Source organism: Mustela putorius, unplaced genomic scaffold (assembly GCF_011764305.1).
Source record: "Mustela putorius furo isolate JIRA1106 unplaced genomic scaffold, ASM1176430v1.1 tig00003863_pilon_pilon_pilon, whole genome shotgun sequence".
Lineage (NCBI taxonomy): Eukaryota > Metazoa > Chordata > Mammalia > Carnivora > Mustelidae > Mustela > Mustela putorius.
In genome coordinates this window covers 17,985,986-18,001,638 of record NW_025422015.1, presented here as the reverse complement: position 1 = coordinate 18,001,638, position 15,653 = coordinate 17,985,986, and the positions used below count along the sequence as shown (strand labels likewise).

At 39.5% G+C, this 15,653-nt stretch overlaps 1 protein-coding gene across 3 annotated transcripts in view; it reads left to right on the top strand.

Annotated features, from left to right (window-relative positions):
- Window positions 1-15,653, top strand: part of PDE7B (phosphodiesterase 7B) — a 310,452-nt gene that overhangs the window by 266,162 nt on the left and 28,637 nt on the right. For all 3 annotated transcript variants that reach the window (XM_004740264.3, XM_004740265.2, XM_004740266.3), the window contains 5 exons: window positions 4,437-4,588; window positions 6,737-6,800; window positions 9,086-9,181; window positions 11,236-11,336; window positions 12,760-12,891. In XM_004740264.3, the coding sequence (XP_004740321.1) occupies window positions 4,437-4,588; window positions 6,737-6,800; window positions 9,086-9,181; window positions 11,236-11,336; window positions 12,760-12,891 (545 nt within the window). The remainder of the gene's footprint in view (window positions 1-4,436; window positions 4,589-6,736; window positions 6,801-9,085; window positions 9,182-11,235; window positions 11,337-12,759; window positions 12,892-15,653) is intronic.

The window sequence follows — 15,653 nt, the reverse complement described above, 5'->3', positions numbered from 1 at the left end:
GCATGTGTTTTCCTTTTTTTTAATTTATTTTTAAATTATCTATTTATTTACTTATTTTTTTTGAGAGAGAGAGAGAGAGGGAGAGAGAAGGGTGGAGAGGGGCAGAAGGAGAGAGAGAATCCCAAGTAAGCTCCACGCCCAGCCCAGAGCCCACCTCAGGGCTTGATCTCAGGACCCTGAGATGATGACCTGAGCTGAAACCTAGAGGCCACCACTTAACTGACAGAGCCATGTAGGCATGTCCTAGCACGTATTTTCTAAGAACAGGAGCCTTCTTTTGCAAACCACAGTTCCATCAGCACGTTCAAGAAATGTATAGACAGAATTGGAGTATCTCATATATATATAGGTCCATATCCAATTTTCAAAAATTATCCTAAATAAGCCATTTTTGGAAATTTTCTCCTGATCCAGGATCCCATTCAGAGTCACATGAATGCATTTAGAGCCCTCTATCTGGTATCCATTATTCTGAAACAGTACCAGAGACTATCTTTGTCTTTCAGGACATTGACATTTTTTAAGAATGCAGGTTAATTATTGTGTAGAGGATCTTTCAGCATAGGTTCTCATGATGTTCCCTCTTCCTGGGGGTCAGAGCAAGAACACAACACGGGCCATGTTGTACCCTCGGTGTGTTATTACATCGAAAGCCTGTAATGGCAACTTCTCCCATTACTGGGGAGGTGAACTTTGGTTACTTATGAAGATGCCGCCCCCTCTACATTTGTCCACTAAAAAACTACACAGTTCTTCCTTTCCAGTTAGAAACTCTGTGGGGAGATACTTTGATATTATAAATTATCCTGTTGCTTTTTAAACTTTCACTGAGTAGTTTCAGCATCCATCAATGATTTGGGCCTGAAGCAGTATCACCATAAAAGTTGCAAAATGTTGGGGCACCTGGGGGGGCTCAGTCAGTTGAGCATCTGATTCTTAATTTCAGCTCAGGCCATGATCTCAGGGTTGTGATACCCCGTGTCAGGCTCCGTGCTGGGCACCGAGCCTGCATAGGATTCTCTCTCTCCCTCTCCTTCTGCCCTCTCCACCCCTCTCTCTCTCTTAAAAAAAAAAAAAAAAAAAAAAAAAGGTGTAAAATGGTAATTTTCTAACTCTGTTAGTTCCTCTGCATTTTGGGTAGACTCTCTGCAAGGGAGAGCTTCCCCTTCTCATTTATTTACTTACTTGCTTACTTACCATCAGTGTGGACTAATGGATTCTTCTTTCAGTCCATGGTTTATAATTAGCTCTTCAATTATTCATGTTGATGCTCAGTTTCCCATATTTGTGCAGAGGGACCCCCTGCAAGTCATCTCCTTTGTCATTTTGTACTGTTCCCATCATTTCTCGAGCCCTCCCCTACCTTCCAGAAGGCCAAAAGGTTGCATTTCTTCTTGTACTTTGCCTGCCCCAGTCCTAGACTTGGCCATTTCACTGAGGTGGTCTAGTTTCTTTTAGTGAGAAATTGTGTTTTAAAACAAAATCTGGGTGCTAGATGTGTGGCTGAGGTGTTGCTGCTTCTAGCACAGAATAAAATGTGCTCTATTAAGTGCATAGCTCAGTGAATTTTGACAAATTCTTATTCCCGTGGTCAATTTTCAGTCTTTGTTGTTTTGATCTATTAACAGCATTCAATACTGAGGATCTCACCTTCCTCCTTGCAATGCTGTCTTCACTAGGCTTCTGGGAAATGCTGGGCTTTCCCTATCCCCACTGGATACTCCTCAGTCTCCTTTGGTTTTCTCTGCTCTTCTCTATACCATTTCAAAGTTTAAATACTGCAGAACTCAGACTCTGATGCTTTCCTCATCTGTATACACCCTTACTCCCTAGGTAATCCCATCTGACAACTCCCAGATTTGTAACTCTAGCCCACTCTTCTCCTGGGTTTTATATCCACTTATTTCGATCTGACATCTCTGCCTGAACTTCCAATGGACATCAAAATCCAACATGTGCAAAACCGAAATCCATCCCATACCTGGCCCACCTGCAGCTTTCCCATCTCAGGTGATGATGGCAGCTGCATTCTCCTTATTATTTAGGGCAAAAACTTGGAGGTACCCAAAGTTTGAGATCTCCAGATCCCTGACTCCACTACTGGTCCCTCCACTCGTCCCACCAGAGTCTGAGCAGTTATCATCTCTTGCCTGGATTATTTCAAGGGCCTCATAGCTGGTCTCACTACATCAAAGCTTTCTTTTACAATCTGCTCACCACACAGGATGACCCTTTTTAAATGTGTGATCATATCACTCTTCTCTCAAAATTTTGCAGTGGCAGGACGACGTCTGGGTGGCACAGCCAGTTAAGCATCTGACTTAGATTCAGGTCATGATCTCGGGGTCCTGGGATCAAGCCTGCATTGCAGGGGAGAGGGGAGTCCGTGCTTAGCAGGAAGTCTGCTTGTCCCTCTCCCTCTGCCCCTCCCCCCTCTCCCCACTCATGCTCTCTCTCTCTCTCTCTGTCCCACTCTCAAAAAAATAAATAAAATCTTAAACAAACAAACAAACCTTTGCATTGGCTCCTCATTTCTTTCAAAGTAGATCTCAAACTGTTAGAATGAGCTACAAGACCCTTTTAATTTCCATGCCCGCCTTTGCTCTGAGACCTCACCTCCCACTCCTCCCCCTTCCTCTCCTTCCTATCTAGGTGGAATTCCTGCCGCTCCTCCCACATGCTAGCATGCCAGGAGGCTCCCACTAAAGGGACATTCAAGCTGGTCCCTCTGTGAGGAAGGTATTTCCCCAGATCACTGTTTGGCTAACTTCCTCATCTCCTTCATTTGATTAGACTGTACCCTCTAGAAAGGACCACCCTGACTCTCCAAACACAGAAGACCTGGTCCCTCCCTTTCAGCTTTTCTGGCTACTCCCCCATTGTTCTTCCCACCTTCTAACACAATTTTTATAAATTACTTATTTTTTTGTTTATTGGTTATCGCATGTCTTTTTGTGCTGGAAAGTAAACTTCCTGAGTACAGACATCTTTGTTTTGCTCATCGGAGGATCGAGAACCAAAGGATTTCACTGTGCCTCTATGTTTTAAATAAATGGATGAACCACTTTGTCCTGTACTTTGACTTGATAAATTGGTAGAAATGAGTAAGAACTCACTAGTAGAACTGAGTCCACATATACCATTTTTAATTTGGCCATCCGCTTAACACCCAGGTTCAGTTACACTGCTCTTTCTGGGTGTGTATTTGCCTCTTTCCACACAGAAAATCTAGATCCATTTTAAAAATAGAGAGCTTTTTGGTCAGGTGGGATTTCCAGACAACTGTGGGTTTTGCCTGCCCTGAATTAAGCCTTTGCATGCATAATACAGCCCAAGTAACAAATTGATCTTCAGCAGTCACTGCCGTCAGGGAGGGCCACATTGCTCACTCTTTCCTCTGCTTCTCTATCCGCTGTGATTCTGAGTTCCCTAGAGGAGAAGGGGAGACAGAAGACAGCATGAAAGAATCCAGAATTTCTTTATATACGGACTCTACATTTTCCTAGTAGACCGTTCAATTGACTCCAGATTCGAAATGGGCAGCACACGTCACTTAAGTGGCCCTGGAGTGATTCATAGAATTTTAGCTGAGATAAAACATACCTTGACAGCCTTTCAAGTAATGTGCCTGGGTTATTTCTGGACAATCACCATGATGTCAACAGTCAAGTTTTGAAAGGCACATGTGACATGAGTATTAAAATATCTCTACTGACAGGATCAAAACTTTCCTGGCCGCTAGTAAAAAAGAATATAATCCATTAGAAAGTAGACACCCTCTCTGCTTCTTGTCCGGAAAATCTAGGTCACTTCACTTGATTCCCATGCCACTGGTATTCCTGGAACATTAGGAAACATTTTCCTCATGTATAAGCTCGTGTATTCTCAGCCCTTTTAATTTAGAGAGTGTAGGATGAGAACCTTGTTTAAATTATGGAGGCTTGGCTTTAATATCATAGGAAAAAAAGCATAACTGTTCCTTTCAAATGCATACAGAAGTATGCAGATTTTATGTACTTAGCACATCAGTGCCATTAATAGGAAAATGAAGATTTTAATTTATATATTTCATGTCTTCTAAAATCACATTCAGAAATATCTTGACATTTTAATGAAGGTAATACATAAGAAAGGTCATTTTCGTTCTAAGACAACTTCAAATGCAGAGTTAAATAGGCTATATCTAAGAAAGGACTGAGAGCATATTTTAAGTTTATCTCTTTTATAATAGATTGGAATCTTACATCAGGCTCCCTGCTCATGGGGGAGTCTGCTTCTCCCTCTCCCTCTCCCTCTGCCTGCTGCTCCCCCTTCTTGTGCTCTTTCTCTGTCAAATAAATAAATAAAATCTTAAATATAATACATTGTATTTTTACATAGTGGAGAAAATAGGGCTTTTAAAATACATAACTTCTGTATTTGATTACTCTCCACAGATACAACACACTCAGGGGAAATTGGCACTAAAAAAAAGGTGAAAAGACTGTTAAGCTTTCAAAGATACTTCCATGCATCGAGGCTGCTTCGTGGAATTATACCACAAGCCCCTCTCCACCTGCTGGATGAAGACTACCTTGGACAAGCAAGGGTAAGTTAGTTTCCCCTCTGTCACCTCCCAGGAGGTCAGGGGCTAAGAGCATGTACCTCAGCTGATAGTACCAGAAGTCAACTTCTACCACTGAGACGCTCTGTGACTCTGGCTAGTTAATCAATACATCTGGACTTTTTCCTCAAATATAAAATGAAGTTAATAGAAATACCCACTTATAGGGGTGATATAGAGATTACAGAAGGTAAAGCATTGCTTAATGTGTTTCAGATATTCATACCTAGCACATGCTAGCTACTTTCGTTTCTATAAATGGGCAAAACATATTTGCACAACACTAAGTAAAGTAAAATTTTGGACAGATCAATTACCAATGAGAGAAGAACTCAATCTTTAAGCCCAGTGAATTGTCTCATTGTGATAGCTATGTTGAAAGTAACCCAATAATGACCAACTCTTAATTCCACTTCCATCTACCGATATGGTGTGTCATCCTTTATACATTTTTTATTTTATTTAAATAATTTTCACAAATTTTATGATTATTTTTGCAATTCATTGGTCAAAGGTTGAAATTAAAATGTGACAATCTAAAAAAAAAAAAAGTTCACAAGTTATCTCTAGCCCAAACTGTCAAAGGAGTTTAAATTTCAGGGTAAAATACCACAGTTTAAACAGAAATCAGAAGTAGTGTCCTAGAGTTTACATGGCTATGTAATATTATGATAGCTATATACTTTTAAGTAATATATACTATTACTGTATAGTATTAGTAGCTAAGCAATAAGTAATATCAGAAGAACTACTACTTCAGGTCTAAAAAAGGGAAAAAAAAAATCACTCCTATCAACCCAAGACCTGAGATTGAGTGAATGTTGTTTGTTTGTTTATTCGTTTGGTTGGTTGGCTGGTTGGCTGGTTGGCTGGAGAAAGAAGAGCAAAACTAAGTGAGCTCCCAATGCAGGGGCAACAGCAACAGAGCACTCTTGGGGGCCTCTCCCTCCGAGGTTCACCCCTCAAGAGAGATGACATTGAGATGTAGAACGAACTGTGTGTCACAAGTCAGGATATCAGGGATCAAGTTCTGATTCTGCTTTAGTATTTGACTTGGATAAAATGTTCACACACACTAGATCTCACAGGTCACCTATTAGTCCTTCATTTTTCTGGTAATGCTGGAAGGTCTTTGTGTGCTATGACAAGGCCCTTAGACTTACTTGAAGATGCAGGGAAGATATTTAGGGTTAGGAAGAGGGGAGTTATCTGGTCATTACTGGAAGCAGTGGCTTTGGGAGAAGAGGAAGGCCAGCTGCAGAAGCCACAGTGAGGATAGAATCTGTAACCATAGCTGTGCATAAGGGATTTAAACAAGAAAAACAGGATAATAAGCCCACATTGGAGAGTAGGTCTTTAAATTACCCAACATTTTCCATGGCCCACTTCACTTTCCTATCTATCAGACTGGTTCATTTCACATTTAGTCCACATTGAGCAGAGTAATGTGCTCAGCAATCATTTTGACTTCATTTTTTAGAAATTTGCTATAAACATTCTCCTTAAGTATATAGTCATTTGCAATGTAGAGGCTTTACTGAACTACAATTTTAACAGATATCAAATTTTATGTGTGCTTATTATGTACAAACAACATTCTAAGCACTCCACATACGTTGCCTTTTTTAATCATTACAAAAATCCTGAGGTAGGGGCACCTGGGTGGCTCAGTGAGTTAAGCCTCTGCCTTCGGCTCAGGTCATGATCCCAGGGGCCTGGGATCGAGGTCCGCATCGGGCTCTCTGCTCAGCACGGAGCCTGCTTCCCTCTCTCTCTCTCTCTCTGCCTACTTGTGATCTCTCTCTCTGTCAAATAAATAAATAAAATCTTAAAAAAAAAAATCCTGAGGTAGATTATATTATCAGCTATATTTTTCAAATAGGAAACTGGGGTATGGAGAGGTTAAGGAACTTGCCCAAGTCCCCACATCCAGTGAGGGATGTGGCTGACACCGAACCAGATAGTCTGAATCTTTTTACACTCTTGTTAGTAGAGCAAGATTTGTTTTACCACAAGCCAGAGAGCAATGTGCTACTATTTCCAACTTTTTAATTGTTTCACTCACTGTCTCAAAGTAAATGTTTGAGTCTCCAGTATGATTCATTTGACTGCTGTTTTCGTTTGCCTTTTTAGCATATGCTCTCCAAAGTGGGAATGTGGGATTTTGACATTTTCTTATTTGATCGCTTGACAAATGGTAAGTCACCCCAAAGAATCCTATTTCCAAACACTGTTATTCACTTTCCCTTTTTTTCCACTTTCTTAAGTCTACAGCCACTCCAGAAGGGCCAGGCCAAGGGAAAATTAATTCAGATGAAAAGGACTATATTTGGCCTTAGAACCTTAAGACCATTTTCCTTCTGGCCTTGATGATCCCAAAGGAATTTGGAAACTACATATTAGATTCTTTCCTCACAGACTACTTTGGCCACATCCAAATGGAGGCTTTTCATTGTTAGTGAAAACTAGAAACACTAAAGCTCATATGACCAGGCCTGACCACTATAGGGCAGGTGTCTGTGCATTTTCCTTGAGGGAGCTGAAGCTCACCCAATGCAGGTCTTGTTCAGATATGCTCGGCATTACTGAAGGAAAACACCGGCTGATGACGCAGTGTAAAAGTTTTGGAGGTAGCTGAAGGGGAAAGTAGACATTGCCACTGGTTTCACATTTCTTGGTGCCTATAAAGACTTTCTTAAAGAAAGCAATACAATTTGGTTATATATTCGTCTGCCCATTAAACAAATACTGATAGGCTTAGGGAGCCAATGAAAGACGTAATATGTGATGCTGACCTTCACATGTCCCACCACATACCAGGCTTGTACTTTAAGTCATTACAGATGGTTTTCTCACCATTCGGTTACTTGACAAATAACATACAGTTGAAAGAAACAGCCTAAGAGTATGAAGCAGAGCTTTACACTGTGGAAAGCTAACTAGACCATATAGCGACAGAACCCACAATCTTATATTTCACTTTGCTCAAATCAATTGAGAAATGAGTACCAGTAGATGAAAGTAACTGTGAATAAAAGAATTGGTTCAAAGGAGGATAATCATGACCCTCATAGGGATATGAAATGAGTACATGCCGAAGATTTAACTCAATTAATTAGCGATCCAGTAAGATGCCATCAAGAAAGAATGAACGAACGAAAGAAATCTTGCCATTTGCAATGACATGAATGGAACTAGAGAGTATTATCCTAAGCAAAATAAGTCAAACCGAGAAAGGCAATTATCATATGATCTCTCTGATATGAGGAATTGAGGGGCAGGGCAGGGGGCTATTGGCGGGGGCGGGGGGCGGGGAATGAAACAAGATGGGACCGGGGAGGGAGACCAACCATAAGAGACTCTTAATCTGAGGATACAAACTGAGGGTTGCTGGGGTGGTGGGTGGGAGGGATAGGGTGGCTGGGTGATGGACATTGGGGAGGGTATGTGCTATGGTGAGTGCTGTGAATTGTGTAAGACTGATGATTCACAGACCTGTACCCCTGAAGCAAATAATACATTATATGTTAATAAAAAAATGCTAAAACTAGGTGAAGGGAAAATTCAAAGAACAACACATATATAAACAGTAAGAAATGCTTAAATGAATTTATTAATAGCTGTAAAACTGTGAAGAGGAAGTCAACTGTATTCTGTTGTCAAACAGTGATTCTGTTTGCATGTTATGGACAAGAATCATTTGCAATGCTATCCGTTATCTACAAATTCGAGAGTCAAGAAAAAGCTCAAAGACAATGGAATCTGCAGAACTGCAGGATCAGGTGCCCCAGAAGATTGTGCTTAGGCAATATTTAGTTTTCCACTTAAGAAATCCAGTCATCATCTTGGTCCACTGCAAAGTCTTTCATAAATTTTCTAATGCTTTTAAAATACAAAAAATCATTACTCAAATTATTCAAAATTCAAAGTCATTACTCTTTAGTCCATCATATTTTCTAAATGCTTACATATTTTCTAAATACTAAATGTATTGCTTCAATTTCACATCTCTGCTGGCTTAAGTTCTAAACTATCTCCTCATCAGATCTCATCCTGGGTGACTTTGCCTGGGAAGAACAAACTCGGATTCTTAAGGAACTTGGTGACTTAGGTATCTCTGTAGACGTAAGAATCAGATGGAAGCAACTTAAGGCACATCACAAGTAACCATTAAACTGTGTCTTTAAAAAATACACTCACATGGGTGGGTGGGTGTGTCCCCACAATAGGCAGACTCTTAATGCTTTCATTGCCTTTGATGTAGAGAAAGGTCTGACCTAGCTTGTTTCATTTGTACAATATGAGAAAACCTAGGACCAAACCATAAGAATAATATCTTTTATACTGGAAAAAATTCAATTCTAATAGGGAAAAGGAGACCTACCAGAGAACTTTCACTACAGAATCTTTGGATCCTTCTGTCAATCTCGATATTTTAATGGTGATAAAAATGAGTTAAAGCAAGTGACTGTTTTCCTATAGGAAACAGCCTGGTAACACTGCTGTGCCACCTCTTCAACACCCATGGACTCATTCACCATTTCAAGCTAGACATGGTGACCTTGCACAGGTTTTTAGGTAAGTCTTCATTTCCGTATTCCTACCTCCTTTCCTCTGAATGATGGCAGTCCATAGTATTCTTTAACATAAAGTGGCAACAGTGATAGCTGGAAAATGAAGATCTCAAGTTAAACTTAAATTATCTCATCTTAATTTTAAAATATGGTTTGCCACTTTTAATCAGTGAGAAAATTATTTACTCAATTAGCTATGTTTACAATAGAGGAAAAAAATGATATAAAGAAAACCATGTGACCATTAAAGAAATTACAGATCTGCTTACATCTCAGCAAACCCCAGTAATGTAGGCCTCAAATAATTCCAATCTGGACATGAGCTGTTAAAATTCTTCAATAGGCTTTTTTTTTTTTAATATAAGTAGAACTACTGTTTACATAGAGCTCGTGATCTACAAGATGCCCTCAGTGTGTTATTTCTAACCGTTTCACCAACTCTGCAAGTTGGGATTGTCAACGCCATTTGGCTCATGGTTAAGGAAAAGTAGGAAGAGGTTTCATAACTTGCTTGAGGTCAACAACTTGTAATTGGCAAAGCCTCTGTCCAAGTCCAGGTCTGTCTGACTTGAAAGTCCGCCATGTTTCCACTCCATTCCGCCCCATCACTCTCTATCAAAAACAGCCCCAGTTCTTACTGGACATAATGCACATGCTTATTTATCTGCCAAATTATCCAGAGCACATTTTTAATCACCATATAACTTCCTACTGTCACTTAGCATGTTTCTGGCTTCTTCAATGTGCCCCATAGCTGTGCTTTGAATCTTGAAGCTGACTTGATGCCTTGTTGCCTCCAGAGTAAAATAACAGTGACATGATAGCAACAGAAAGAAGGACAACCAGGCCTATACAGTGCTTACATGTGCTGGGACTACGGACTTGCATATCTTAACCACCTTTCATCCTTACAGCAGCCGTTTGAAATTGGAGCTATTGTTATTCCCATTTTATAGAGAAGAAAACTGAGGAAACGTATGGTTAAGTAATTGACCCAACCACAAACAATAAGGGAGAGGGCCAGAGTTGAAATCTAATTGTTTTTAGAAACCCGTAAAATAATACGTGACACGAAAGAAACTTTTGAAACCAGCTACGACATGGCTCAATTCCAGAAACACAAACAACCTCAGGCTAATTGAATTTAGATTTCTCAAGCAAAGTAATGGCCACAAACGGCCCAAATAATTTTTATTTGTCTAAAGGACAACACAGATACTTTGGCCCACAGAGTAAAGAATGAAAAGATTTGATGACAGAAATAACACCCAAATTCAGGGCTAAACTGGCTGAGATAATATGGCCACACTTGCAAATCTGGACATTCTATGCACACTGAACATACTGAACCCTAACCCATGGCTATGAGCTAAGGCAGGCTACCAGCTTCTGTAATTTGCAAAACAAAATCGCCTCACTTATGCCTCTACTTGGCTCCAAGAGCACTCTGGTCCTTATATTGGAAAGGCGTGAGAGATGCTAGCTTGATCTGAATAAGATAGAAATAAAACAAAGGAGTGCACCATTGGATCAACACAGTACTTTGACTTTCTGCCTGAAGAAGCCTCGGATTTGCTTTGGTCAGTCTTTGGTATTCAACTGCTAAGCCAATCTTTGGATATCAGGGGCCCAATGCTACTTGGGCTCTTTAAAGGGAAACCTCTTTTATGGAACGTATTATTCATAAATGGTAGCAAACTTAAATAATTAAACTATGGTGTGAAATAAAGTTGTCCTTTTCCTACGTATTTATTTTTCCTATGAATGAAAGCCTTGATGCGCCTCAGAAAGAGGTGATTGATGAAGGTGGTGAGGAATCCCAGGGGCCTCGCAAATCCTTTCAGCCTTTCTCCTGTCTGCCCTCCCCCCTCCTCTTCACTAAAAACAGCCCAGTAGAACTGCCAAGCTTGCAAACCACGTTTATTTTTAAAGGATCCCCAGGCTGCACATTTTGGAGACATTCATATTTTTAAGCAAAAGGGATTCTAGATAGGTCTGAGCTTAGTCTGCCCTTCCTGTTTTGGTTTTAGCTGATGGAGTTATCTGTTTGCCTCCTAGTCATGGTTCAAGAAGATTACCACAGCCAAAACCCGTATCACAACGCTGTTCACGCAGCTGATGTCACCCAGGCCATGCACTGCTACCTGAAAGAGCCAAAGGTAAAAGAAGACCCGGGTGCCTCCTCAGCCATCTGGAGATGTCAAGTAAACTGCCTGCTAAGTCCCAAATCACACAACATATCAAAATAACTGCATGGGTCATTCACTCTAAGAATACAAATTATGTCTATGAAAGTTCCAGGATCCACTTTGGAAGTTATATAATACACATGAAAGAGGGTGGACATTTCCCTAGGGTTTTCCCCCCATAATTTCTATACTTTTCAAGATTGCACTGAGGACAAAAACAACCCTTTCTATGACAATCTACATCTTAGATATCTTCAAAGCCCTCAAGAAATTCATTGTTTGGTCTTGGACCTCTGCCACAAATTGTGCCAGTGGTGAAATGCTCTGGAAAAAGTCTCCTGCTGCATGGGTTTTGACTGAAAAATAGAATCAAAACTCTTCAAGACTGAAGCTCTATTTCCTACTAAACCAACGGGGCATCCTAATGCAAGCCCAAGAGAACTTGTCAACTCCAAAGATCCCAGAGCAAGTGTGTTCTGAAGCAATAAAGCAATCCAAAGCTAAAAACGTAATAATAATAATAATAATCACGACCTGAAACCTCAGCATTTCTCGACCATATATAACTAAATTGGTTTAACATATAGGATGCATTTTCTTAAGGTTTTTCGAAAATGATATCTTAGTTTGACCAGTTTTAATACCAATCACTAGAATACAGATGCCAGACAGGCATTCCCAAAAGAAAACTGGGTAGATGCCTCATCCTTGTAAAATATCCCATTAAAGGTTGTGTATTTTTATCTGTAAGTTGTCTGAAAGCTCTAATATATCACACAGTAGTATGCTTAAATTTAACACTGGATTCCCATTCTCCTGCTTGTTTTCGTAGCTACCAAAATAATGACAGATTCTTACACATTCCCCCACTATTTATTACACATTGAAGAAATATGCAAATTTTGTAATTCAGCCCACTCTTGGTTCTGTATGTACAGTGGCAATGGTAGAGTGGATGGTTGAAATACACAAATGGTTTTTTTTAATGTGTCCATTACTTTGGCTTTAAAATTTTCCTTCATTCACTGCTTTCTCTCGGAGCAAGGCTAACTTCAGGCCCTGCCTTCTCCCTGCTCAGCAGAGAATAGTCTTGACAACAGGCAACACCACTCACTACACCAATGAAAAGAAACAAGGACAGCAGTACAAAGAGGAGGGTGGTTGAATGAACGATCCAGAAAAATTTGACTTGCCTAATTACTTCCCACTGTCTTTTTTTCCCCCTGCAATTCCATGTGGTATCACCTCACTGACTGCTGCTTCAAGAGGGTAAAAGTTAGGATGGAAAGCATGAAAAATACTGTCACAATCCAGACAGTTTGAGCAGCCAAAACAAATGCTAACCTATGTGGGAAAACACCAATCAATCTCCCAATGTGATTTTTTTTAACAGCTCGCCAGCTTCCTCACACCTCTGGACATCATGCTTGGACTGCTTGCTGCAGCAGCCCACGATGTTGACCATCCAGGAGTGAACCAGCCATTTTTGATCAAAACTAACCACCATCTAGCCAACCTATACCAGGTAAGGGAGCTCAGTGTTGAGTCACAGTTCAGCCAACAGCCTTCGGCCCAGTGCTGGAGCCTGAGTCTCACCTTTGGAGATAGCCTTCCTTCGGGATCAGCCTCAATGACAACCATAGCCAAAGATCATAGATTTGAATAAGTCCAGGATATTTTCCAAAGAAGATTAAATTTGTTTACAAATGTATCTGAGGAAATCCATTCTCTCCAAAGCAGATTGAAAATTATGCAAAGGAAAACAGGATCTCTGAGCCTACCCTCTCAGGATCTGAGACTATGTGTCTCTCTGGACACCATCGCATATATAATGGACAGTTGAAGCCAGTCCTTGTAGGACTTCTATAAATGATAATTCCCAAGTGCAATCCTAATTTAAACTATGTCTCTAAGACTATTTCTGAACTTGAACGGCCTCCAGGTCAGAGGTATGTTATCAAAGATAATAGGCATACTTTGATATTCTAAGGTAGCTCAGCAGCATGAGTAGATTGGCCTAGAGACCTTTTACCTCTGATGTTATTTAAGGTAATAAAACTTGTATCAGAGATTAATAACTCCCAGAATTTTCAGGGTGGTCCTTTGGAAACCTTTGGTTGTCATTCACAAAATCATTGTGTACAAGGTAGCCATTGATCTCAATTTTAGTAGATCTTTTGAAAAACATGATGCTAAAAATTTCCTGACAGATCTCCATAAAACACCTGCATTATACAAGATGTTACAGCTTGAGGATGCATATATTTCCAATAAAGCATGATAAGAACATGAGAAAAGCCTTTCCCCAACTGTTGATTAGCTTTTAGAGTAGGTGGGAACTGACATTTCAGTGTTTATGGATCCACCAGTATGTATCCAGAGCTGGGCTCTGTTGAGTGGCCAGCCAACACCCAGAGCCAGGACAGATGTGGCCACATTGAGGGGACAAGATGACAGAATTCAGAAAGCCTTTGATGATGAGCTACAAACTAAACAAAGAAAAATAAAACCTGAAGCTAAACTTTCTAAAAGCATATCAGAAGCTAAATTTATTGCTTGAAAAAACACAGACATGAACGACTGGACTGAAAACCTCCAGACAGATTTTCTATTCCTGTCAACGCTGATTTTTTTCAAATGTCTTTTATTAGACAAAGGAAATCTATCAGCAAAATTTGCTATTTGGTCCCTTCCCATATAAAGTAAATGCTTACATAATTCTAATTTCTTGTCATCAAAGAAATCATGTCAATGAAGTTTAGGAAGGTATCTGCTGTCACTGACTTATTGGTACATAAAATGAGGGTCATAAAACTGCACTTCGGCATGTAGTATATACAAGACATGAGATGGATTCATATCTAGACAGGAAGTTTAAAAAGAAATATGTCAGATGTTAAAAATAAGAAAGTCATAGAATTGTGTAAGAATTAAGTCCTCATTGCTAATTAACAAAAATTGATTCTCCAAATAAAAATACTGTCTTGTTCAGATATTAAAATTGTTCTCAAAAAAATGGATTCCTTAAACATTTGAAGTCCAGTAATTTTTAATAGTTTTTATTTTAATCTCTTTGTTAAAAATATATGTTCCAATATTGGGGTGCCTGGGTGGCTCAGCTACTTGAGGCTCTGACTCTTGGTTTCGACTCAGGTCATGATCTCAGGGTCCTGAGATTGAGCCCCACATAGGGCTCTGTGCTCAGCACAAGTCTGCTTGAGATTCTTTTCCACTCCTTTTCCCCTCCCCCTGCTTGTGCATGCATACTATCTCTTTCTCTCTAAAACCAATAAATAAAATCTTTTTTAAAATTTTAAAAATAAACATTCCAATACAACCAAATTCTGCAGTCTTTTCAATACAATATACAGACTTGCATATTTTTAATCAACAACTATTTATTGCATATATCATATAATATACTAAGATCTAGGAGTACAAAGATGGATCAAGTATAATCTCTGCCCTCAAACATTTGTTGAAACTTAGATGCTCAAAATGTGCAAAATCTAAGACTTAATCTCAGTTTGAAAACATTTTGGGGAGTTAGCTAAAGATACACATACAGATATTATTTAAGTCTTTAAAGAGTAAGGACCTGTTCTGTTTTTGTGTTCAAAATTGTTATTATAATAAAATGAGCTATTATATTTTCTAGCAGTGAATTTATCCATCTGGACTGTCTGGCCAGATCCTTGAAAGGAAAGACAAAGATCCTTTTGATAATAACTAGAAAGAATTGGGATATGGGACTTGAAAATCACATGCAGGATAAATCTTCCCCAGTCTCCTTCTCATCTGGTCTTAGGATCTCTTGGAAGCTAGGTAGAAGCCCTTATCTTTAGGTTTTAGAAATAATGTTTTAAAAAAAAAAAAAAAGGAAAAGTGTGTTGAAGGCAAACAGGATCACACAGTATCATAAAGATATTTCTACTATCTTAGAGCTCACTAGGATAAAAGCTGAAATTTTTATCAGCCAAATTGGGATTTAACATATTAAAAGTAAAAATTGTCAAGAGGACCTAAAAATATTATGAGATTTCAGTTCTGTCGAAAAAAAATTCTTTTCTTAAAAAAGTATTTTATTTATTTATTTGAGAGACAGAGTGAGAGAAAGATCATGAGCAGGAAGGAGTGGTAGAGGGAGAAGCAGCCTCCCCACTGAGCAAGGAGCCTGATGAGGGGCTTGATCCCAGGACCCTAGGATCATGACCTAAGCTGAAAGCAGATACTTAACCGACTGAGCCACCCAGGTGACCCTCTCCAAAAAATTTCTGATGCCTTCTA